This window comes from Seriola lalandi, unplaced genomic scaffold, assembly GCF_002814215.2.
Source record: "Seriola lalandi dorsalis isolate HSWRI2012SDOR001 ecotype SW California unplaced genomic scaffold, Sedor1 jcf7180002054563, whole genome shotgun sequence".
In the NCBI taxonomy this organism is placed as follows: Eukaryota; Metazoa; Chordata; class Actinopteri; order Carangiformes; family Carangidae; genus Seriola; species Seriola lalandi.
The window spans coordinates 1,132,887-1,159,550 of record NW_019525116.1 but is presented as its reverse complement, the minus strand read 5'-3'; the positions used below and the strand labels follow the sequence as shown (position 1 = coordinate 1,159,550).

The following is a 26,664-nucleotide window of genomic DNA, read 5'->3' as shown; positions in this document are numbered from 1 at the left end:
AAAAATAATGCTTAAGTAAAACATGAAACCAAATTATCAAGGATTTCATGTAAAAATGCAAGTAAATTAATTAGTATAATCCATAACAAGTAAAAGTCCAGCATTCAAAATTATAAAGTGAAAAATCTTGTAACTTAAAATTTCAGCAGCTGCTTTTGTTGACACTACAGCTAATCTTTCCCTTTTGGTTATTAGTAGTTTCCTTTGATTGTCATTAATATCCAGCTATAAAATGGCTGTAGTGACTATACAAATATTTGTTTGTATGCATGTGTTTGTGTGTGTGTGTCGTACCTTAACCCCCTCAGCCTGTGCATGGAGGATGTGAGGTGCACTGCCGGCACTCTGACCGCTGCCTGACGATCGCACACTGGTGACACTGCCAGAACTACCCACACTGCTTCGGTCTCCACCTGCAACACACATACACACACACACGCACGCACACACATACACACACACACACACAAACATGCACACATACACACAAAACATACAAACATGCATTCACACGCGCATGCAACCGCCCAAACATTATGTATAGATTTTATGCATACAAATGCACACATGCAACGAACAGATGGATGCATAGTCACACACACATACAGAAACACACACACTCACACACACACACACACACACACACACACACACACACACACACACACACACACACACAAACACACAGACACACATTGAGTGGTTTAGCTGGAATCCAAAGCAACATGGTAACAGGTGTAACTCTCCACTGAAATGCACTGGGCAGCATGTGATTAGGTGGATGGGATGGAGGGACAGACAGACGACTGTAGGACGACTAAAGGACAAACACAGAAGTGGCGTAAACAAGACACAACTTTTGCTTATACACACACACACACACACTTTCTCTCACTCTTCCTCACTCTCCTTTCTTTCCAAGGTTTTCATGTTCTCTCTCACACAAAAATGTCTCCATACGTCGAGTTGGAAAGACACATACACACACACACACACACACACACAGACTGTAGACTGATGCAGATGGCTGCAGTCCTACACATGAGGCCACTGAGTTCAACTAAGCTTTAGATGGAGGTATAAGCAGGACATGGGAGACTGTCAGGAGCAGGTCAAAGAGTATCTGAAAGCCTTCAAACAACATCATCTTTGAGCTCATGGAAACGGATGGATGGATTCTGATCTTGGGGACGTAGACACTTGAAAGGTAGTGTCAGTCAGAAAAGAACGGATTTTGAACGGATGTCAGATACTGTTTGACCCCTGGTCGGAGCTTAAGGAGCCAGGGGTTGAGGGCTCAGCGCAGCGCGGCTTAGTTACCTGCCACGGGCTTGCGCAGTACCCAGATCTCTTCGTTGGAGCCTCCATGGGGCCCGCTGGACGGGGTGGGAGAGCTGTGAGGACTTGCCTCTGAGCCGCGACAACCTTCAACACAGAACACCACTGTTAGCCGCTAGCGACCTTAAACTGGTGTAGGAAGCATTGCTATCTTTTCGCGAACATGAGCAGCAACAATAAAAGTTTTTCTCTTTTTTTGACCATTTGGGGGCAGCGAAAAAAGTATATATATTTATATATTGCCTTATATGGCAGAGTTCATATGGCTAACGTGTTAGCATACAGTTGCTAATTTACACATCCAGTAGACACAGTACAAAATTAGTGTCTGGAATTGTGTCTCTAGACACCTGATGGACTTAAGTCTAATATTCCCTTGCCTTTTATCACTGTTAGCTCTGTGAGAAAAATATCTGGTTGTTCCGCTATTTTTAACCACCTAGTTGCTAGCTGTCTGCCATTTGTCATTATGGCGTTTTTCTGAGAACAGCTGCCTTCTGCTGCTGGAGACGAGGTTATTGAGAGTTATAAGACTGAACCGGAAGACTAATGTTGCAGGTCGTAAAGCCAAAATTAGCTAAAAGAGGCTAAAGGGCTCTGTAGAGCTGAGGGGAAGTCTAGAGTTCAAAGTGATAATTCTCTGGAGGGTTGTCACTTTACAAATAGTAATTTGATCCATTGTTCATATAAAATATTGAGTAGTGCAGTTTTAATGTTTGGCTCAAATCAATATTAGCTATCATGTATCCATAAACCTGACTTAGATGTCATAATTTTACAGTAACTGATATTTTTAATTAGTTCATTATTTTGTCACATATTGTGCAGTGGTCGGCAACTGGTGGCCCGCGGGCCAAAACTGGCCTGTCAGCAATAATATCAGGGCCACCAGATTATTACATCTTTTTTTTTTTTTTTTTTTTTTTAATCTTACAACATCCCTCTGACAGTCCCACATTTAGGTATAATGTCGAAATAGAGAATCTACCCTCACCTGAAGAAGCTTATTATACTTTTATCCATGAGTGAATGACAGACACAGACAGTCATGCATCAGGCTGCTGGCTGCACTTTAGTCAGTACAAATATAATGTGTGGCTGTGGGCCACAGCACCACATGTGAACTGTAACAAAGCAAACTCCAATTGCATTTTTATCAATCAATTTCTTAAATAAGCCCCTGATTATGTTCTGGCTGCCATCTAATGGATTAGAAAATAATTGGCCCGAGGCCAAACTTACTTGCCGACCCCTTAAAATATATCAGTTTTATCCTCCATAGCTTCTAAAATCAATTAAAATTTGGAATACATTGGACATTTCTACTTCAATTGTTAAAGTTATGTACAGTATTTGTCCCTCGCAAATACAGTGAGAGTTTTGCAGATTACAGTGGTTGCCATTTAGAGATCAGTCAGTAACTAACGGAAATTAGTGGAAAATGTTGCTATTTTTTTATTTTGAGTCCTGACGGCTCTGACGACGGTTCTAACGATGCAACTCTTCTTGATAGAAAAAAAAATCAGTTGTCATGGACCAATTGTCTTTGCAATCTGCCTTATTTTCTGCAGTGTGTCCCAACTTTATAGTTTTATAAAGTTAAAAGTAAAGTGGGGTTAATTAAATTAATTCCAAACTTATCAAGACAAGAATTACAGAGGGGCCAGTAGGAGAGCAGGGTGATGGGGCAAAGGCGGATAACGAAGGCTTTAAAAGGATGTTTAAGTTTCAAACTCACACACATCACACTTTCATTCTCTCTCTCTCACACACACACACACACACACAAACACAGAAAAGATACAGCATATATATAGATATATGAAAACATTTATATACCCATAGTACATAAATAAATCCATAACATGAATATCTGTGTATATACACATATATGCCATAATGTACATACACATACATATATAATGCATCAGTACGTGTGTGATTATATATGTAAGCCTTGTCAGAATGGAGCTGCTGTAGCGCATTTGGAGAGTGTCATAAACCATTATAACCGTCTTAATAAGGGTTTATAAATGGTTTATATGTGTGACCAACAGTGCTCTAGAGAAACACAAATAAAAAAAATTCCTTTTGCTTTCATGTGACGTCAGAGCTCATTCCTGTGGCCATTTTGCATCCCTCCATGTGACCGCGCACAAGCGACTGATTTTAAGTCAGACTATGAGCCACCTCTGATTCGCCAGAAAAGCTGAACTTGACTCATTTGAGGTGTTATAGTTCCCTTTATTTGAGTCCTGCATTTCGCAGGTTTGGACAGGAAATTTGCCTTAATTGATTTATTCACCCGGAGGAGACAAAATGGCGCGCAGTGAAGGTTCCCATTTGCAGAGAAGAAAGTACAGAGTTTACAGTGAGAGAACATCTTACCTGCAAAACATTCTGGGTGACATTTTCTAACAATGTATTTGTGTCTCTTATATAACACTTGGCATTTTACATTTTGAAAATCTTTGCATGTAACACACAATTTCAGCATATTGGTTTCCTGTGGCCAAGAATAGCTGCACAAAAGATCAAGTCAGATTAGAACAAATTAGCATTATTCCAGACGCAGTATTTCATTGTTTTTTTTGTGTTTTGTCTTTTAAGTAGACAGAAAATATCACCCATAAATGTCAGAAAAGCTTTTAAAAGTCTTTTAAAAAGAACGTCTCCAACTAAACCTCTGAGAAACTTCAGGCCTTTCCAGAAAACAAATTCATGTTTCTACTCAACAATTTCTGTGGTGTTAGATTAAATTTTGTTTCAGCACATTCATGACAGCTTCAGACTTATTCACCTCTCCAAAGACTGGTATAGACACTCAAAGTATTTCCAAACATCATCACAACCGCACATATTCTCTCACACACGCACACACACGCGCACGCGCACACGCACACACACACACACACACACACACACACACACACACACACACACACACACACAAAGGGTATAAGTGCAAGGTGGGTAAAAGTGGTGTTAAAATGATAATACGTGGCAATAACAGGCAGGACAAGGACAGAACAGAAAACACGCTGTCTGCTCAGAAAGGTGTGTATCGGGCATGTGTGTATAAGAAACTAGCAGGGTTGTCCGAGGGGGTGGGACAGTGGTGATATGCAGGGAAAGAGGAAAATAACAAGGAGGAAGAAGGGAAGCAAGGAAAGAAGGGAGGAAGGTAGGAGGGAAGGAAGGGGAAAAAAGAACTTCAAAAAACAAGGAAACAAGGCATTTAACTGAATCACAAACCAACTCAGGTGAACAGAGCTTTGTGGTAAAATGGTGACGTTTTCTATTCTTCCTTACTTGCAAGGACATTCCCAAAAAATCCTCTGTGGTATGGCTCAAAACCACATCCCTAAAAAAATCTTTGTATCACCCCCAAACCACACTTTATCAACTCTCTCCAACAAATCCGGTTTCTTACGGACAGAAACGCTAAAGCAGAGACCAAACCTGCATGAGAAAGACATGACTTTACATTGAAATAATGTGCGTTGGGTGTTTTTGTGGCTGATTTTGATGCTATTAAGATCTGATTTACATGGGACTGATAGAAGCATTTATTAGTAGCCCTGAATTGGAAAAACTGGCATGATTTAGACTCAGAAACGTACCATAACAATGAAAACTACTGTGTAAAGAGGTAATTACAGAAAGTAAATATATATCAATTGCTGAAAAAATGCAGAGCATAAATAATATCAAAAATTAGATTTTGGTTTCATAAAAGTCTTAAGGATTATAACTTGAATGCACCATTTAGACTAGTGCAAATACAACCTAAAAGCATTAGAGACAATTAGGGTCTGATCAGGAAGTGAATTACAAGGTCTGAGATGCAGTGATCTGCATTGTCTAACAGTTGTAACTTATCTGCTTAAGTTTGTCTTATGATGTTTTTGGAATTTACTAAATAGTTTTCAGGGTCATTACCACCACTGCTTCTCTATATTGTAACTTTATATGCACAACATCTATAGCATATCTGTCGGTGCTGGGAGAGGCATTCATTATCCGAACTCAGACTCTCAGGATAGAGGAGCTCGTATGTACAGAATGTAAAAGTCCTTTGAAGATAATTTATGATTTTGGGCAACTTCAATGACTTGACTTGGCCACCTTCTTGACTGGAGCAGGGCTGACTCTGATTTAAATACATGTAACCCTGGAAACCTGATATGGATACAGTCAGGTTTGTGAGGCATATATATGTGGCTAAATGTAAATATAAGTGTATTTATTTGCATCAGTATTTCATTTAGAACTTGAAATGACAAATGTTGCTGCAGTCTTTTATTTATGCCTATTATGGATTTTACATCAAAACTTTATTTAAGTTTATCTTTTATGGGATTTTATATATATATTTAAGTGCAATGATCAAAAAACATTTCTCTGTAATATTTTATCTTGTTTCATCTCTCCTCACATATGTCTTTAGAGTGAGCTACAGTAATGACTCCAGAAATAACAAGAAGACTATACACTTTAGATTCCTCTCTAAAATCTGACTTTGGCTCTCAGTGATGGAGATGACAACAGCAACAACAGAAAAACAAAAGTTATACAGTATGAGCAACACATAAAATTACATAAATAATGACCCATAACAGAAAACTTTAATGGATGCCTCCAACATTTAAAACACCAATTTGAATCTTACATGACCAATAGAAATTTTATCCTGATACTTAATAAAAATACAGAGGGAAAGCATCCCTTGAAGTTTTTACAATAATAATAATAATAATAATAATAATAATAATAACAATAATAATAATAATAATAATAATAATAATAATAATAATGATAATAATAATAATGAAAAGGGGGCGTGTACCTGGGGCAGTGGGTGTGTCTCCCTGTGGAGTTGTCACGGGCGACCTGTTATAGCCAAAGGAAGTGAAAAGTGGAAGCAGTGGCTGATGGGAATGTGGTGGAGGAGGAGGCGGTGGAGGCAGGATATGGATCTGATGGAACGTGGTGTCGTTGCCGTTGACTACCGCGTTGGCAGGGGCAACCGTCGCCGGGGGAACCAGCGGTATCTTTTGAAACTGTTGAGTGCAAATGACTGTGCTGGCCAAACCTAGATAACACCCACCGTGACGACACACCGAAAAACACACACACAACCAGCCAACAGTGAACCAGCGCCACGTAACAAACAAACAACAAAACAGAGAATTACACGTAAGAAAAGGGGAAAAAAAACAAAATTAAAAACAAAGGCTGAAGTTACAAAATCAAACAAAGAAATCAAAGGTAGTGAAGGACACGGCTGATGTTGAAGGCTGGAGGACGGAGAAAAGGAGAGGACGAACAAATGTGGGCATGGTTGAAATGAAGTGTGGTGGGAAGGACAGTGATGGATGATAAAACTGGAGATGGTCTCAAGGACTGATGAGCATTACCTGATAATCAAGAGTGACCTTTTTACTATTAACATCTTTGAATCTCCCACTTATTTTGTAAAAGAGATGGTGGACCCAGTCAATATATTCTACATATTACATGTCATTATAACAATATGCACATGTAACAGTATGTTTGTACAGTATGTGATTCTACTTATACATATACATACACAGTACATATCCAGTGGTGTAGGTTTACTGGCTCTCTCAGTAGTTAAATGCTGCTGGTAGAGAGATATGCCTTAGCTAGGCTGTTAAATAATCTGCACAAAATGTAGTAAATTAACATCAATATGTCACATTTTCTGAACATTTTAAGCATTGTGACTTATCAAGTGGTGTGATTAAAATGTTACTTAAAAGTCTAAGAATGGCTGTTTTACATTTCATACTCACATGAAACTGCACTGGGAAAACTAGCTAGCTAGCTCTTGTTCTAATGATTTAGAGCCAAAATGCTACACGTGAGCAGCACTTTTTGTACGCTAACGAATTAACTGTTATGCAACAACTTTTCCTAGACTATGGACAGTAGACTTACGAACACATTTCATTTTTTCAGAAAGACAAATGCTGAATGACAGATTTCACTAAGTTACAGAAGCTAGTCCAACAGTCTGGCCAGGACGTGACGTTAGCACTTTGGCTCTCTTTAGCGTTCCCAGCCGAGTGTATGACTGGCCTGTAAATATATTCTGTTCCTAACCAGGTACATATTGTCATGTATTGTATTTGTTGTATCATTTCCACTGTGTAACTTTGCTAGTTTCACGAGAGATTCGCCTGACTAATCTGAGTCTGAGCGAGACAATGGCCATGACTGTTCCTATCCAGTCTGTAAACAGCAGGACAGAAATGACTGCAAGCCCCCACCCAACATAAAACAACTCGGAGTCAGAGTGTTGTTTAGCTATCCAGCTTTAGCAGTGACTCGTTAAACTCAGTTACATTAATCTTTTGAACTCAAACTTACAGTCTAGATCTGCTCTACATGAGAAGTGCTGTGAGATAACTTCTGTCACACTGTATTGACTCGACTTAAAACTTGAGATACCAAACAATAATACTTTGTGAACATGCCGCTGCGTCGTCTGTAACATACTGTGCTCAGCAGAAACATTTTGTCAGACAATCAGATACGCTGCAACGACATATAAAACACTTTGAAAATCAGCCTGTAAGAGCTAGCTCCTGTTATCAACTCGTGTCCAACACTACACTCACATGGCATACTTGACATTTATCCAAAGCACCCTTTTGATAATAGCAGTGTGCTGAAGCTGGCAGTGCCCTGCGCTCTCTTCTGCTGCCATGAAGCTCACCTGAGAGATAGCGGTCACTTGCTGCTGCCATTGCTGTAATGTCATCACTCCCCACTCTCTGCCGTGCTGAGCTTAAGGCTTTGTTGCAGGGAGTGAGGAAGTCAGATCCTAGATGCAGAATATCAAAGCTGTTGCATATTCTATTCATTTACATTCTATTTATATATAATAATTATTTCCATGTGTGTTGAATGACTGAACAATCATCATATTCATACAAATTAGAGGTAACAAAGAGTAGGGTAAATTACTTGTGTATTAGCCTAAAATAGATGGTCACATGCACTTCCTGCATGTGATAGAATGTAAACAACTAGGCAATGTGTTGTCTTTTATCTTTTAGGCCAGTGGTTCCTAACCTGCGGTCTGCTGCCCACTGGTGGGACACAAAGGAATTGCAAGTGGGCGGACGAATAATTTGCAAAGCAGTACAATTTTGGTGAAAAGATGTATTTATAAAAAAAAATAATAAAAATATAATTAATAATAATATCAATACAGTTTTTAAATGTTTTAAAAGAAATATTATCTTTAAAAACTTTAAAGATGTTTAAAAATTCCTTTCGTTGTTTTTTTTTCTCGTACTAAGGCCTATCACTGTGATAAGCCAACATCGGACCACATGCTTGTTTGCTCAGTCTGATTGCACGCTAAAAGATTACATCCATTGCAAAAACTTAATTTCCTTAAAAGGAAAGAGAGTCAAGAGACAGATGGTGAATCGACAAGTGATCTCTCCTCCGTGAAACAAAAAATAAAACTGAGCTTCCCCTGCTTCCGGTTCAGTTCTGAATGTTCAATTGTTATCATTAACATAAAAAGTGCTTTCAGCATTATTTGGCCTTCGTATTGTTACAGGCTCAGATTATGGGAGTTTGAAAAGGTTGGGAACCAGTGTTTTAGGCATTTCTTATCATTTATGTTTCATGTTAGCAAAAACTTTTCTTCGCCGACAAATGGAATATATATTCCAACTATTAGCATCCCAGCTACTGGATGTCCAGTTCGGTGCAAAGACAATCATCATCCCAACTTCTCTACTGAAAAATATCTATTGCTTGTCGCCTACTCCTGAAACAGATACTTCACTAGATTAACTATCCATACGCCAACTGCTAAATTCCAACAGTCAACTTTTGTAGTTTATGTGCTTAAATAAAGTTAGCCTGTGTCATATTACTGTGCGTACCCACTTTGATTGTTACGGCTGCTGCAAAATTATCGTTAATTTTAATTGACATGCAGATTTCTTTTTCTCTATCTCTATTTAGTTGATGTCTTTATTGGCCATGTATTTTGGTTAAAAAAAAAATCCCTGTTTGTGGGAAAAGAAGGAGCAGATGAGAAGTACAGCACACATAGAAGAGACAGACTGAGGAGGAATGGTGAGAAAGAAAAATAATTAAAAATTAATGAAAAACAGTAAATGAAACCTCTCGCTACAACAGCTGCTATAGCCCCCAAGTGTGTGCTGATGCACCCTGGCAGTGATTAGTCAGTGTGGCCCAGCTGTTTTTTGTACTGTATCCACAGCTGCTTTATAAAAATGTGCTGTATGTTCGGACAGATACCGCCATGATGGCATTTCTCCCAACCATGGAGCAGGGTTCACGGTAGTAAATGGACTGATACAGTACAGAGAGGATGATGACAAGAAGGATTATGTTGAGGACAGAGGTGAGTGAGAATCCTGTGATGACAGGGGATGAAGCGAACAATCACAAAGAGACAGGCTTACAGACTGAGACACCCAGACATATTACAACAGAGAGACGGACAGATGGACAATCACAACAGCCAGACCTGCAGACAGACACCAATACACAGTTAAAAAAAACATCTGAGCCTCTCTGTGGCGACGCAGTGATGGGATGGATGTGAATGTGTTCTGTACGTCTCACCAAAGAGATTAATTGCTCACTGTGTTGATCTAAGATGGAGGAAAGAGAGTAAAGTAATAGGAGGAGGTTTTTCACACTGGCTGTTCAGCTTGTCTGTTAAGTAATGAAACACAGAGAGAGATGACAGCAAAAATACACCAGTATCTCTGGCAGGTCTTTGTCTTTATTACCATACATCTTGTTTTAAGGTTACACTATTAACACTGACTGTAAATAAAGATGGACTTAGCCTCCGTGACATTACAAATAGGTTTACGAAGAGCGGTTTTGAAGCTCAGAGTGAGCTGTTCCACCATCGCCATCTTGGCAGTGCCTAACTCCCACCATAATCCAAAAATGGGCAAAGAGATGGGCCGTGTGGAGCTGAAATTTCGGCGCATACTAGTTTGTGACAAGCATACGCTCATCCGCCTGTCACTCAAAGTGGCCACGCCCTCAATTAAGCACCTTAAGCCTTAATAAAATTTAAACGAGTGAATTACATTAAAATTCGCCTCTGTACAGTTGTCATGATTAGCTATAGAGAACAAAACAGTTTTTTGCACCAGGCTGTCAACATTTTGCTGTAAATTTGTACATTTTGACCATGTGAACAGTATGTGTTCAATAGTAAGTGCAGAGGGCCAGCATGTTGCACTTATGATTGCTTAGATGCACACCCTGCAGTGCAACACTAAATAAAGTAATAAGAGGGGATGGATACAATGGCTCCTTTGGTAATTCAGAGAGTATTAAAAGCTGACTTCCAGAACAGGTGCAGCCTTGGACATGTCCAGAACATGTCTATGTAATAAGCTTGCAGGGGCTTGCTTGCATCTGTCACATGCAAAGTCTTTTAAGGAGTTGTTTAAGTCCTCTCTGATTTTGCTGTTTCCCCAGCAGCCCAAAATGTCAAACTATTCTGTTTATCTTGGATTTGTTCTTATTTAAATGTTACCATTCAGCAAGGTATTAAGTATTGCTTTGTGGCAGCACCAAGAACTGCAACACTTAATCAACCAGGGGCATGTGGATGATTTTGGTGTCTGTGTTCTCATTACTTAACAGGTACATTCATACATTCACCAGGCCAAACTCCTAAAAGCTTTGTGTTTGTGTTATGGTTGCAGTTGTTAAACACCGTCAGTAATGACAGAAATGACAGCTGGGTGTTTGGTAGCTCTGTGCTGCTGGCAGACTCACAAACATCTTCTCTCCCACTGTGTGAAATGACAGAGATGAAATTCTCTGATGTGGTTTTTATTCTAACCTGCATTCATCTCGTTGACTAACTCAATATTTCTGGAGACTCAAACCTGGAATCTGATCGGTGTGATGACAATTTCGTGCCTGTTGGCCACTCTGCAGCTCCACTCTAGTGGATGGTAATGTTAAGTGACTTCCTCAAGTGTTAATGAGAGAAGCTAGAACATTATTCATCCACTTAGTTTCACTCTTCTTCCTCTTTTTCTATCTTTCTTCAAGCTCTTCTTCTGTGTTTTATCCAAACATGTGTACTGAATATTCCAACAGTTGATTTGCTGACACTTTACCAGACAGTCAGCTTGGCTGCAATTTTAAACACACACTCACATACACACACACACACATACATACATACACACTCACACACACACACACACACACACACACACACAGGAGTGACAACACACCTGTACGCTTGCTGATGACTTCCACCATGGTGGACGGGAAGTAGCCCACCCGATCATTTCCTGTTCGGTTGTCATGGATACAGCCTTTCCAGCGTCCATCCGGGTGCTGCTCCAAAACCTGTCAGAAAGATACGTTTCAGTTTAACAGACACATACATTAAATAAACATAGATTAAAGATAAGAACATAATTTTACTGTAATGTGCATTTGTGTGAATGTTACAACCCAACACTGAGTCTGCTGGTTTAATTCTATTATTTAGAGCTATTTTTAGCTTTCCAAAAGTTCCTGAAAGGCCTTGAAATATCTAGATACATCTTTATCAACCAGAAATGCAAAACTGCATTTGGAAAAGTTCCCTGAGTCAGACAAGAGCAAAGCCAAATCATTCAGTCAGACCCTGAGGGAGGAAACATAGGCACTGCTTGGCTTCCTTATTGCTGTAATAAGCACCCATAGGCAGCATAAATGCTCATGAATATTCATGAATGGTGGGTGGACTACGACGTAACAAGTGAATACATGTTTCTGTAAAACATATTCGTAGTAAATGAGGGAAGCTGCTCGTTCTTGCATATTCATCATCATCGCACCCAACACTGAAAACCGACCAGCTAACGCTTCAAAACACAAAAAGGACGGTCATCAGGGCCGTGCTGTTGCAAGTGAACAGGCCGGCTTTTATGTGATTAATTTACCCGAGCACTTGAAGACTGTAGCACACTGCTACCTGGAATATTATGGGATGGCCAGACATAGATACTGGACTGTGTTCCTCGTAACATGAAGTCAACCCCTCATCACAGGTTGCATGCAGGGCTGCAGCCAACCATTATTTTCAATATTGATTAATCTTCAGATTATTTTCTTGATTACTTGATTAAACATTTGGTTTCTAAAATATCAGAAAGTAGCGAAACATTTCCATCACAATTTCCCAAAGCCTTAGATGACTAACTAAAACCCAAATATATTCTCTTCACAATCGTAGGAGACAAAAGAAAAGAAAAGCTGGAACCAATATTAATCTGGGATTTTTTGCTTAAAAATAAATCAAACGGTTTATTAATTTTCTGATCAGTTAATCAACTAATTCTTCCAGCTCTAGTAATGTGTCTTGGAGTTGAGAGCTGTACAATCGAGAAGTGATTTCCCTTCTTGGATTGTTTTAGTTCAGCATTTTATGGGCCTGAAGGGGTAAAAATATGAAGTGCTTCACAGGGAAAAAAACAACAAAAAAAAACAATGATGAGTGAAGAGGACAAAAACAACAAAAGAACACCTATCATTCAGCGTAGCAAGTTTATTTATCTATTTTAAAAACTTTGCAGCTTTGATGTCAGAAATGGTCAGTAAATGTGTCTGCTCACGATAACATTTCATTTTGTGTTTTGTTGTTGATGCTGAGTCTAGCCATTGTGTGTGTGTGTGTGTGTGTGTGTGTGTGTGTGTGTGTGTGTGTTACCGTAATAACATCTCCTGCTTTGATGTTGAGGCTGGTCAGGTCGTAGTTGTTGCAGTAATCTTTCAGAGCCCGAACCTGAAGAGCTGCTGACGCATCTGAGAAACAGAGACAGAGAATTACTGCTATATACTATTCAATTATACCTATTATATTATAACTTTATTTTGATTTACTATACTATATAACTTTATATTTACTATATAATACTATATAATAATATATAATACTGAGCTATAATCAGTAGCCAGTTAGCTTAACTTAGCACAAAGACAGCTAACTGTGCTCTGTCCAAAGCTAAAAAGACCACAATGTTTAATTTTTACACTTTATTTTTGGTTAATTAAAACACATGCAGAGATGTAACTTATATAAGATTCACATTACATGAGATATAAGATATTGTTACCACTGCACAGAGCCAGGCTAACTGTTTCCCCTCGTTTTCAGTCTCTGCACTAAGCTAAGCTAACCAGCTGCGGGCTGTAGCTTCATGTTTAGCATAGACAGTCATCTAACACTTGGCAAGAAACTGAACAGGCACATTTACAAATATGTTAATCTATTTGATTTGTTTTGTTTCATCCATCCATCCATCCATCCATCCATCCATCCATCCATCCTACCCCTCAGCAGTTGCTTGATCTCTCTACTGGCTTGTGTTGCGGTGAACTGGTAGACGATATCCAGTGCAGTCTGGCTGTAAGTGTTCCTCACTGTGGCATTGATACCACTCTGTAGAAGAAAAAGGAGATTGTTTATTTATTTGTTAATTTATTTGTTTCGTGCAGATATAAAGAGAGAAATCAGAGAGTGAAAACAGACTAGAAAAGGGTTTAATTTTCTGACCTGTTCTGAATTTTGAATTACAGTTTCTAACAAAAAAACAAACTTTCCTTTATTACATTACCTTATTAATTATTACATTACACCACACATACCTATTTATAGAGGAAAAATCAAAACAAACAGTTTCCAGTTACTTAAAACTAATAAATTACAGTTCCCTCATACTAATTAAACACCTTAGGGATGTGATAATCTACCACCATGACGTCAACAGAAAATAACCCATGCTCGCTCAGTCAGTCCCTGTGGCTGTTCCACTAATTACAACCTCCTCTTATTCTTCAGCCGAGACAGCCAGAGGCTGAAGAGCAATATCACATTCAAATCTGGTGAATCAAATGTAGGCCGAATGAACAAAGATGAATTCAGTCCGCAGACGCTTCAGGGCAAAGACTCGTAACCTTTCACAGTCGAGAATGTAAATGACAAAGTTAGTTTCTCATGCTGGGACACACGCAATCATTAAAACATATTGCCTCGCTTGTTTTCATATAACGCACTGTATTTCAGTGTCACCAGCACAAAGGGGTAATTTACATCATCTCTCTCTGGGTTTTTCTTGTGTCAGTTTAGCACTACTTTTCATAACTGTGCCTCAGTTTTATCAGATGGGGGATACAGGGATTTTCCAGACCCCTTTATAAATAAGCAATAAGCAAGCAGTCTCAGACCGCCACTACATTTACTGCATTTAATTCCTCCCAAGGAACTCTAGGAATATTTTCATAATGATGAGACTCTCTGTTTACACATTAGGTGAGATGAAAACAGCAGTGGTGACTTAAAATCTTTCTGTGAAATAAGAAAAAACTATTGACATGATCATTTTTATTCATATTTTAAGCGGGCTATTTGTACATTTTCTCTGCAGCTGAATGTGGTTTCTTGCTGGGAGCAGATGGTGGCGATTTTTGCTTGACAAGAGCTTCCGCCATTGTTGTGTTTACAAGACACAAGGTTATAATACGTCCTCTGAGCACAGAGGCAGACTGGACGCTACAGTAAGTCGCTATCAGAAAACGGCGAGACAGGACAACTAGCTGGTTAGCATGCTAGCATGCTTTTGAATAATAATTTACTTTTTTGTTTTTGCAAAGAATATTCCTGAATATTTCCAGAATATGCAAATATTTTATCATGTGAGGAGTTTAACTGCGAGACAGAAGAAGCCTCCTACATCACTGAGAAGTCCATTCTCAATATATGTGCACCGGGGGTTTGAAGTTGCCGCATATTGAACCATGTTTGGCTTGCAAGGTAGTTGTGATGTCATAAAATCCTGCTTATAAGAACAAAACTTAAGCTCAGATTTAAGGTGAATAGATGAATACCAAAACAGCCGTCTAGAGTCAAACTCTGAACATGAGGTAAGAAGATTTGTCAGTGGAGGGGGACTTTAAATATAGTTCATCCTGTGCCATTAGTTTCTTGGACTATGCCTGTGTACAATGGGATAATATCTTGCCAATATGAAAAATAAAAGGATGATTCATGAAGATAATGTCTCCCGATGTTAGGATTTGTTTCTTAGAGAAGCCAAACAAACAGGACAATGTCTATTTTCCAACTGCATCTGTGATGTGAATATCTTTACATTCTCTTTATCTTCTGTAAAATCTCTTAATTGTTTTCATTTTCTCATAATTTTCTAGATACCGATTTTCACGTCACCTTGAATGCGCCACTGTCACAGCAATATTTTCACAGTAGTGAAGACAGCAGTTAAATTCAGGGGGGACAGGCCATGAAACATTTATATACCATATGCTCTAAATTCTGAGTTAGATGGGAACTGTCCTTTAAGTGAACTCGAGCTTAGGGGACAGTGTCAGAGGGTTCTCAGTAAAGTTCCACTTACGTCCAGCAGGAGTCTCACTGCCTCGGTCTTGCCGCAGAGAGCAGCTTCGTGCAGGGCAGTGCCCGCTTTGGTCTGTCTGTTGATGTCGATACCAGCCTGGATCAACAGTCTGACAGCAGGGGCAGAGAGCAGAAGACAGGATGCAGTGAGTGAGGGAAGGAGTTGAAAGTGTGATAAGAGATGACAGAGAAGACAGAGAAGGAGTCAGTGAAAAACATGAGTGTGAAGAGTTGCACAGGAGAGAGCATGAGCAGGGGAGAGGGTGAGGAAGTGAAGAGAGGTGACAAAATGAAACACAGATGTAGATGCGGTGCAGAGAGAAATGGATTTGAAGGATGAAACAGGCAGGAGAGGTGGGAAAAAAACAGGGGGAAAGATAAGAAAAAGGGTGCAATCATGGTAGACTGCACCTGATCTAAAGGATAAGCCTGGCACTTTATATTTCTCTTACTGTCAGTAAAAGTCCATGAAATGACCGAAACCAACCATGTACCTCAATAGTTTCTGTTACTACTGATGATACAAATATTTAAAAACTGGAAACAAATATCATTTCATTTTAATAAAGAGTTTGGCAAAGGTTGATGGTGCATTTTGGGGACTATTTTCAGCTGCAGATTAATACACATTTGGTGAGTTAGTGAGCATTTAAAGCACCATGATTGTATGTTGAACTGACTCAGATATTTTCTTTCTGTACTAAAATAAATCTACACGTGAAGGAAAGAAACGTTTATATTTAGAGGCATATGAAAGTATTAGCACAGTTTCTTTTTTTACAGATTGATTTATTTTTTTAGCCATCAGTCTAAACTCAAAAGCCAGTAATGACAAAGCAAAAAGCCTGTGTTTTTAACTCAAAAAATCTCTCTTTTACTGCACTACTATTGTGCCCACACTGCTTCATTCACTTTGTGATTTAAAATGATGGTGGGCTATGCATGTACTTATACAGCTGGACACCCTGGTAGTGGTGTTTAGGTATTTTTATATACTATGACACAGAGCTGGTCGAGATGCACAGAGACTTCAAAATGGAGATTTCTCGGCTGGATGCAAACAGCCAGTCACAGTTCATGCGGCCCCCATGTGGTATATCTCTTTAGTGCTGCAGCCCTGATGTGTAATTACATGTGTAGACTCGGTAGCTTCAGTGACACCCCTTAATATACAGCTACATGTAAACCTTAAAGCTGATCAGGGAGGGGGGGGGGGGGGGGGGGGGGGGCACTCTTGATTAAAAGATGTATGACGGCCAAGTTTCCCAAAAGGCAACAAAAAGACCGTAAGAGCACGAGGAAAAACGTTCTCTGGTCAACTCTGGTGAACTGGCCTGAGCTAAGCATGCTAACATTACCTGCTAAACTTCAGCATGTTAAGATTGTTACTGTGAACATGTTAGCATTCTGATGTTAGCATTTAGTTCAAAGCCCTGCTGTGCCTAGGTGCAGTGTCATACAGCCTGTATGGCTGCAGACTGTGTGTATCAGGTTTTGGTTACACAGGCCGTACCTGTTAATAGGATCAATTCATTGTTGGTGTTGGTCTTTTCATGGGATTTGAGGACATCTGGTTGACAGATAAACTGTAGCTCATCAAGAAAAATTAAATTACTGTCAGTGTTTGTGTGTGTGTTTATGTGCATGTGTGTCTTTCACATACTGGTTGCAATGCCTAATGAGCATCATTTATCAGTGTCAACTCTGGAGAACCACGCTCTGCTCTATTAGCTATGACAGGCTTTATTCTCTGCTTTATTCTCTCTCTTCATTTTTGTACACCTCTCGCTCCTTCTCTCTCCCGTCTTTTCCTTGGTTACAGTCCTCTCTCATCTCTCAGTGTCTTCCTCCCTCCCTTCACCCCTGTATGTATCTGCCAGGCAAGCAAACCTTTGCACCAACACAAACACATATACACACATATAGCCCTGAGTTACTTTGAAAGTGGTTGAGAGTGATGAGAGAGAAAATGTTGTGGTGTGTGTTTATTTGCCACACCATCCTTCTCTGATCTTTCTTCCCAAAGCTTTGTGCTGAATGCTGACATCACCACGACAACAAAAGTCACTTTGCCCTGATGCTATTTTGCTCAAACACAAACAAAAATTAGACGCGCATCTCCGCCGAGATGAGATTACAATGACTTGACCTTTAGCGTTAGTGGGATGCAGAGCTTTTGTGTTTCCAGTCACATCAGCTGTCTCCAAAATGTATTTAGGAGCATGTGACTGATGCGTCCGCTCTCACTGTACGGCAACACATTTGTTCTATTATTCCTTCAGTGTATTGGGTCATATTGCTCCCCTGTTGTGTTATACATCTGTTTTATCAGCATGCTCTGGAGGATGTTTAAGCCCAGTGATTCATTAGACATGCTGTGTGCTTGTGGATGGATCTGGATGTGGAAGTGAGTGAGTGTGTGTGCGTGTGTGTGTGTACCTGATGATGTCTATGTGTCCGTTCTTGGCGGCCAGGTGAAGAGGAGACGTCCCATTGGGGTCGGTGGTGTCTCCTTTTTTGGGCTCCAGCAAAGCAGCACACATGTTACTGGAGAGTAACAACTGGACCACCTACAAAGACACACACACACACACACACACACACACACACACACACACACACACACACACACACAGAGCATAAGCAACAGATTTTGTATTTCCGACAGAGTCTCTTCAGTTGCTGCTGCTGCATTATGACGACTAAAAGCACAGGATCTTACCCCAACTCTGCCGAACTCACAGGCCAGGTCCAGAGGTGTTTTCCCTCCGTTATCCACGATACACGGGTTGGACTGGTGCTGCAGCAACATCTCAGACTGGAGATAGAAATCATTATATTATACAAGGAAACCTACACACACACACGCACGCACACACACATAACACGGAAACTCCACATAGCCGGCGGGGTTTAACCCGCAACCTTGTTGCTGTGAGGCAACAGTGCTAACCACTGCAACACATGTACAAAAACTGGAGGATAAAAAGACCCAATTATGCAAAATACACCCACATTACAGTTAACAGACAGACTTCCTCAGTTGAGCAAACAAATACATTAGCAGGGGACACATTAGTATGTTTGTAGCTTTATATCTAAAGGTGCCTTTTGACATGATTGAGCAATAAATCATAAAATGGATTAAATGTTTTTTTAAATTTTTGTTTCTGTTGTCACTTTTTAAAAATGTGCCTTTGACTGAAATCATCACTTTGTAATGACTCAGAGAGAGAGAGAAAGAGAGTGAGTGAGTTGTTTACTTCCAAACCCTGAGTGTATATCTATTAAAAAAGGCTGAGTTTTGCCAGTTTTTGTCCCTTGGAGAGTTAAGGAGAATTAATCCCTGCAGACATTGAGCACTGTAACACAAGTGAAAGGAAAAGCTTGGTTAAAGTGGTAAAAGACTTAAGAGGATAAATTCGCCTCACTAGAGGAATTAGTTCATTGTGCTTTCACTTTTTTTAATGCACCTTAAAAATGGAACAAATTAGGAGAATACGAGATTTCCTCGTCACAAATGAAAACGCTGCCTCGCCATCTTGTTTTTACAGCAAGTGTCTCTCAAATCTTTTCTGTGCTGTGCTTTTGCCTTTGATTTATTTTTTAATCTGCAGTCTGTCAGTTTTCGTGTTTTCTTTTTTTATTTATTTGCTCTTGAACACTGGAAGCAACTGTGATTAAAACTTCCGCCCTGCCATGTTACCCTGTGTAAACCATGGCTTTTTAATCTAGCAGAAGAAGTGCCTCTTCAGTTTTAGAGCCTGTGAATGCTCAATGTCACTCTCCTCTAGGGTAAGTTAGCTGCTGTGGTGAGTCTGCTATATTTCATTGTTGTTTCTTTGGCAAGCCTGGAGCAGCACTGCAGTGTTTCCCCTAGACTTTTTTTTTTTAGCTGGAAAAGCCTCTAAGAAGGAATTTCTTTTAGCCCCTGTGTGTCATTTTGTTTTATAACACGTCTGCCTCAGACAGTCAGTTAGAAGTTAGGTCACTATACGTTCAGCACGTGGCAGTGGCCAGTATTGCTTGTAATGTGCTGGTGATCTAGGAATTGAGGCTTGTTGTAGGTATCACATAATAATTTAGATATAAGTGATAAATAAAGTAAAGTTAAAGGCAGCCTGGGGCCAGATCTCGGATTTGTTCAGGTGTTGTGCTGATTGGCCCTTTTCACAGCAGAAATCTGGACTTGTCATAGCAGGTAAAGCACCGGTGTAATTAATAACACTGATGACTAATAAGGCCAGGTAGGAAACATCTGAGTGGTTGAACCGTAGCTGTGTAAGGGCTTTTAAGAATGATGACATCATCTGCTTACATAGCTAGCTAGGTAGCTATATCAACAATAAATCTGAGTGGCACAGATGACTTCATGTTCCTGTCCTAACCTCAGTGTTGTGCTCAGTTATTTTTTGAAGAACTGGAGTCACTCACCACGTCGTAGTGGCCGTGCTGCGCTGACAGGTGGAGAGGAATCTGTCCTTCATCTGATTGGCTGTTGACAGACGAACCAGATTTCAGCAGCATCTTCATAGGCTCCGCCTTCCCCTGCCAGGCTGCGTAGTGCAGCGGCCGCATACCTGCACACACAGACACACACACAGACACAGAGCCCATATCTATTACACACATACAATATTATTGATCAATGTAGATCTACGTGTATGAGAGTGTGTGCAAAGCTTGTTTTTCTCTGTGTGTGTGTGTGTGTGTGTGTGTGTGTGTGTGTGTGTGTGTGTTCCTCTCACCTTTCTGGTCTCTGATGTCAACAGCAGCCTGTGACTCCAGCAGCAGAGAGATGAGCTCCAGGTTGCCATTGAGAGCCGCATGATGCAGTGGAGAAAACCTATAGTACACGTACACGTACACGTACACGTACACGTACACGTACACGTACACGTCACACACACACACACACACACACACACACACACACACACACACACACACACAAACTGTGGTTACGTTTGTGAATTACACCTTTTTCCCTTTCTTTCTATGTTTTCTGAATGAGACCTGCAGCTTTGTTGTTGTTTGTGAAAACTAGACCACACACACAAGTAAATAAAGACACACGAATGTTGTGTGGTAATGGCAAAGCTTAGCATGACAAACACATTTAATATCAGAGGATTAGGACCAAACATCTGATGCGTATCTACGGCATATTTGAAAAAGAGATCAGAGGAGCGATGGGATGGTGGAAGATGAGATGAAAAATAGGTATTATATTATGTAAAGGATGTGTGTGTGTGTGTGTGTGTGTGTGTGTGTGTGTGTGTGTGTGTGTGTGTGTGTGTGTGGCTAGAGGCTGCACACTGAGTAGATGAGATTGATATGTCAGGCCTTGATGGATAAGCATGAGATACAGTGTAAGAAGAGGAAAGCATCACATCACCTGAAGACACACACACACACACACACATACACACACACACACACACACCTTCTCTCTGACCCATATCAACACTGACATGTGTCGTCTTCCTCATCTCTCTGACTCCTCTCTCTAGGTATTTGCTGTTTGAGGTGGCAAGTAAGTTCACATACAGAGACAAAGGTGCACTGAATGAGGCAGCTGCTCCTGTCCAGTTTTATACTGGAGGCCAATGAACAGATAAAATCAGACATCATGTGTGTTGGATTGGAAATAATGAAACCTAGGTACAGTGCTTGTTCTTTGGTGTTGTTCAAATATATATATAAGCTTTATGTGTAACAGTAAAAAATACACTCAGCTGCCAGTTTATTGGGTACATCTAGCTAAAATTAACCCAACACTAAAGTAATAAATGCAACCTTCATGAAGGTTATAGTAGCAGTTTTTATTCGCACTGTTTTTAAGGTGTTGATTCAGTCTCATGGTCATTTTGGAGGTTGCTGTTGAGTTGTAATGCATTACACAGAGAAATGTTTCTAATATCTTGTGCACTGAGGCTGAACGACATGCAAAAAAAAATCATATTGCAATTATTTGACTGATATTTTTAGGAGTCAATGGTCATTTTTGCATTTCATTTTCCCTGGAAAAAAAATGCTGATGTGATTTTTTTGTTGGGGTCTTGTTCCCTTGCATGGGAGAATATGATTTGTAGGGGGCATCTGTTTAGCACCGGTTCATTGCTTCATTTATAATGAAAATGCTGTTACACATTTTATCTTTATCAAAAAAACTGCAGCTCCTGCAATTTGGACATTGCACTTGCAATTTCAGTAATAATTTGATTAATTGTTCAGCCCTGTTTTCCACCATGCTTATATCAATGAGGGTAAACTAAATATTATAAACTTATTATTTTAACTCAGTACAATTCAACAACACAAACTACATCCTCCAAAATGATCATACAGTTGAATAAACACCTTTCTTAAACAGTTTCAACAAAAACTGAACATCACAACATTCACAAAGGCTGGATTTATGTCATTGTTACTTGTAGATGGAGTTATAGTGATAGGAACCCCCTCAAGGACCCCAGGGCGTCTCAGGACCCCACTTTGAGAACCTGATCTACGTTAAGTATCTATATGCAATAATATGATGCCAAAATTGTTGAATAGTCTTAGGCTGTACAGTAAGCATGCCTTAAGACTGGCAAACAACTTCCATTGCCTAAAAAGTAAACGCACATACACGTTAAATTGTAATTCACACCCTGTGTCTTTCATGATGTATTGTGCATAATGCACATGAAGCAGTGATGTTGTAACAGGACTGTCACATCTCCACTGAAAACATGGAATTTACCTTTGCCTTTCAATATCTGTGTCCTTACATGTGGGCAAAATCATCCTTTCTATAACCTCATCGGTGTTGGGAATCTCTTTAATACAGATCTGCTCATTTGAAAAACATGAACATAGTAATTCTTAAAAAAAACCTAAACCAACAATTTGGATGAAGGCAGTTTGTTTTTCCATAACTTCACACTGAGTAGAGAGGTAATGAATATGCATTATCTGGGGCCAGGCTAGCTAAGCTAACAGGCTACTGGCTCCAGCTACATGTTAACCTTACAGACATGAGAGTGGCTGAGATCTTCTTATTGAAGCCCTGGCAAGAGAGTGAACAAGGGTATTTCCCGAAATGTTGAAATATTCTTTTAAACTTTTATTAAACAAGTGTATTTCTGCTGACAGAAAACCAGCAGTGTTATACTATCAGAGAACGTCCTCAGGCTCAACTTTACTTTGAATTTATACCTGAGGGGCTGTTAGCTTTAATTTTCTCTAGTAGGAGGTGGGGATTTCTAACTTTCTGGTGATTAAACCAAAGTTGTTACTCTGCTTTTGGTTGGGGAGATAAAAGTGAAATGAAGTCATTGTTTTGAGTGCAACCTTCTAGTGAATGATAACGCAGTCAAATTAAACCTATCATCATTTTTCTTTACTCCCCCTGGACCCAGGGTTTCCTTGACCCCAGCTGGAGGGAGCAGGAGCTGCTGCTATTCATCATCATTAAAAAGGCTGAATAATGCTCCAACCCAGGCGATAGTCCGCACCTGTGAAATCAATATCATATTTTCTTGTCTACATTCCTGACAGAGCAAAATTTGCTGAGTATAGTTTTCCAATCTGAACCCTGTCTATTCCAAGTGAAATGAAATGAAACCTCTTCCATCTTTATATATAAGAAGTCATGTCATGTAGATGTGTCGGTTCTTCATGATGTGTTTCATGTAAATCATCTGCAAACTGAAATGTAGATTTAGATTTGGAGGGTAAAAGCTGAGTGGGGATTACAGTGGTTGTGTACCAGCATTACAACAGGAACCCAAGAACGGAAATATATATAATACATACATACACACACATACATATATATATGATACACGTGGACAGCCTGAAAGATTGAGACAGAATGTGCAAATTATTGAATTGAAAACAGAGACAGTGACAGGCAGATACATTTATATCAAAGGTGGTTGGCTGATGCTGGTGACTTACAATGAGACAATAGCAAGGGCAGAGAGACGAACAAACAAATACATACATCACCCATCATAAGACACACGCTAACAGAAAGATGGATGGAAGGAGAGGGAGCTAGCCAGATACGAAGAAGCAGATTACAGGTGCACGGAGACAAACAAACAGACACAAGGACACCGGGACACAAAAACAGCGACTTAAACAGCAATATGCAGGTTATCTCTGGTTGTAATAGAATTGCAGAAGTGGAAGGGGCCGCTGGTGCCAGAGGTGTTTTGCCCATTTTGTATTCCCATTTAAATTTTCCTTTAAACAGTTTCTCTAATGTTCTTAAAAAAGAAACCTAGGGCTCATCCTGATAAGGTAACAACCCTACAGGTTTATGTCACGGCCCCCACGAAAGTATCTCAACTGCATTTCTGTGAAATTTTCTATTTGATTTTGGCATGGCGGACAGGTTCCAAACACTACAATACCCATGAGCCTCGGCCACCGTTGCTACAAAGAAGAATCCAGTCAGAGATGTGAATCATATTGGTATTTCGAAATGCTTTGTCGTTGTCTCTTGTTAGGTCTCTCAACACCGTAATCTTTAGCTTTCGCATGTTTGTCGTTTGCGGCTCACGTGACAGAATTTTAAACTCAGTGACTGGATCTTTCTTTCCGAGAATGCACCTTGGGAGCTGTGGTTAACTTCTCCCCAAAAAAAGTTTATGTACAGAAGCTTGTACCTTTGAGTTTTATTGATCATGTGGACTGATGATTGAACTGACAGAGTGTCGTCCAACCTGTAGAAGAGCTCCAACTGTGAGAAATGTACTTTTCTTATGGGAAAAATGAATGAGACTTTTCCTTCCAGAACCAAGGCGCTCCTTACAACACTGCTGGTCATCTGCTAAGCCCCTCCCTCCCTCCTGTCTAATCATAGCTTAGCATCTGTAGCTAACCAAAAACAGAGGAGTAGATGTTTAAGTAATAACAGAGTGTTTATCTGCACAACATGAGCATGTCTGGCCTTCTAATTTACTACCAAGAGTAAGAAACAATATAACCCATAACTGTTAGCTTTAGTTAAATGGGTCTAATTTTCAAATGAGCCAACTACAATCATTAAAAAGTCAGCTGCAGTCTGTTTGAAAAGGGGCTATTTGTAAGTTTTCTCTGCCTCTGAAAGCGGGTGGTGGCGACTGTCGCTTGACAAGAGCTTCACCATCACTGTGTTTACAAGACAGGAGGTTATAATACACCCACAGAGCAGCACTACGTCTTCAGCGCAGTGACGAGACAGGCCGGGGCGAGCTGGTTAGCGCGCTAACTGCAGTAGAAACATAGACATAGATATCAATGTATGTAAAGCTGAATTTCTCACTGTAAACTGTGTAAGTGTCATTGTAGAAAAAGCTGTGTCTGTCTGAGTGTGACTGTGAGTGCGGAGCAGCATACTAAAGAGTCCTGCACTCCCACAGTGTCCTGCTCCAGTTTATTCACTACAGATCACCCATCACTCCTCCTCTCCTCTCTCTCTCCCTGCTCTTCTCCTTTTCCTTGTTTTGACTCTCATCTTATTTTCCTCTCTTCTATTCCTCTGCTCCCTACTCCCCCTATCTATTCCCTTTCTCCTTCCCATAGTCTTTTACTGTCTATAGTTTGAGTTTGTGTATTAGTTCAATACATACTACAACAGACTTCTAATTGATCATTTTTGATAGTTTGTTCTCTACTCTTGTTTTGTTATTGTTACATTTTCTTATATTTTACATATTATATTCCTCCATACCAGAGTTGCACTCAGTTTCTACATCCCTCTTTTTGCAAAACGCAACTTCAGGCACAGCATTCGAAATTAAAAATCTCTTTTCCTCCTTTGGAAAACAACACTAATCACAATGCCAGCCTTTCTTTACCAACTGGCAGCACCCACTCCTCACAGGTGTAGATAAAGCAGCCACAGATGAGCGCTCCCGTTCTGGAGGAGAATGGAAGTCAGCGGTGAAGCAAGAGATAGAGGTCAAGGAGTGAGAGTACGAGGAGGAAGAGAAGGATAAGGACCACGAAGGACTGTTGCCTCGGATATGATCAGGGCCACAGTGGTCGACCATGAGCTCAACCTTGGATTGAATATGAGAGAGGGTGAGCGAGAGTTCACTACATGGTTGTGTTTATCATCTGTACATTCAGAAAACAGAGAATATAAAATGACCACAGCTGGCTGTGACCCACTTGCTGAGAACAATCACCTTTAATCCCAAAGTCAGGGAACAAAAGTATCTTGTGCACAGTTCACACCACAGATTACATGAACGCTTGTAACATGATTGGCTTCAGTCTCTGCAAGCTCCACAGATGAAGGTAAGAGACGTGTCTCTGGCTATTTTTAGGTTGAGCGTACAGTAAATCCTTCGGTCTGGAGCTAGGTATACGTGGCTCACCACTACACCTCTGCTTGTTGCTGTAATGTAAACCACACTGATAAAATGACCATGATTTCTGTTGCTTATTACTGATAATTATACAACTAATAGTGATTATTGTTTTAAGTCCGACTATATTAGTATTTATATAGAATAAGAATAAATAAGTAAATGTGCTGTTGGAGTCAGGATTGTAAAACACCCTGACAGGCCTGAGATCAAACATCTGAATAAAATATCAAGTGAAGACATCTGTGTCATAACCGACTCCTGCATCTCACGACTGGGTCTGCTTTCCCTCGCTTCCCCATCCAGGGTTAAACAAGGATATGGTTACACAATGCTGCACTGGGCTGAGTAAAACAGCACTCACACACACATACAATGTGTGTGTGTGTGTGTGTGTGTGTGTGTGTGTGTGTGTGTGTGTGTGTGTGTGTGTGTGTAGCCCTGAGTGTGTCAGTGGGGTACATGTATGGGGGACAAGGAGGGAAGCCCTCGCTTTTGCCAAGTAGC

General features: G+C 40.1%; 1 protein-coding gene across 1 annotated transcript in view; it reads right to left on the bottom strand.

Annotated features, from left to right (window-relative positions):
- caskin1 (CASK interacting protein 1) overlaps window positions 1–26,664 on the bottom strand; it is a 106,195-nt gene that overhangs the window by 18,805 nt on the left and 60,726 nt on the right. Inside the window, exons 3-13 of the mRNA XM_087176645.1 lie at window positions 20,554–20,651; window positions 20,240–20,385; window positions 18,528–18,623; window positions 18,245–18,375; window positions 15,807–15,915; window positions 13,726–13,834; window positions 13,103–13,197; window positions 11,637–11,754; window positions 6,188–6,433; window positions 1,321–1,425; window positions 295–413 (exon numbers count right to left, since the gene is read on the bottom strand). Coding sequence (XP_087032771.1) covers window positions 295–413; window positions 1,321–1,425; window positions 6,188–6,433; window positions 11,637–11,754; window positions 13,103–13,197; window positions 13,726–13,834; window positions 15,807–15,915; window positions 18,245–18,375; window positions 18,528–18,623; window positions 20,240–20,385; window positions 20,554–20,651 — 1,372 coding nt within the window. The remainder of the gene's footprint in view (window positions 1–294; window positions 414–1,320; window positions 1,426–6,187; window positions 6,434–11,636; window positions 11,755–13,102; window positions 13,198–13,725; window positions 13,835–15,806; window positions 15,916–18,244; window positions 18,376–18,527; window positions 18,624–20,239; window positions 20,386–20,553; window positions 20,652–26,664) is intronic.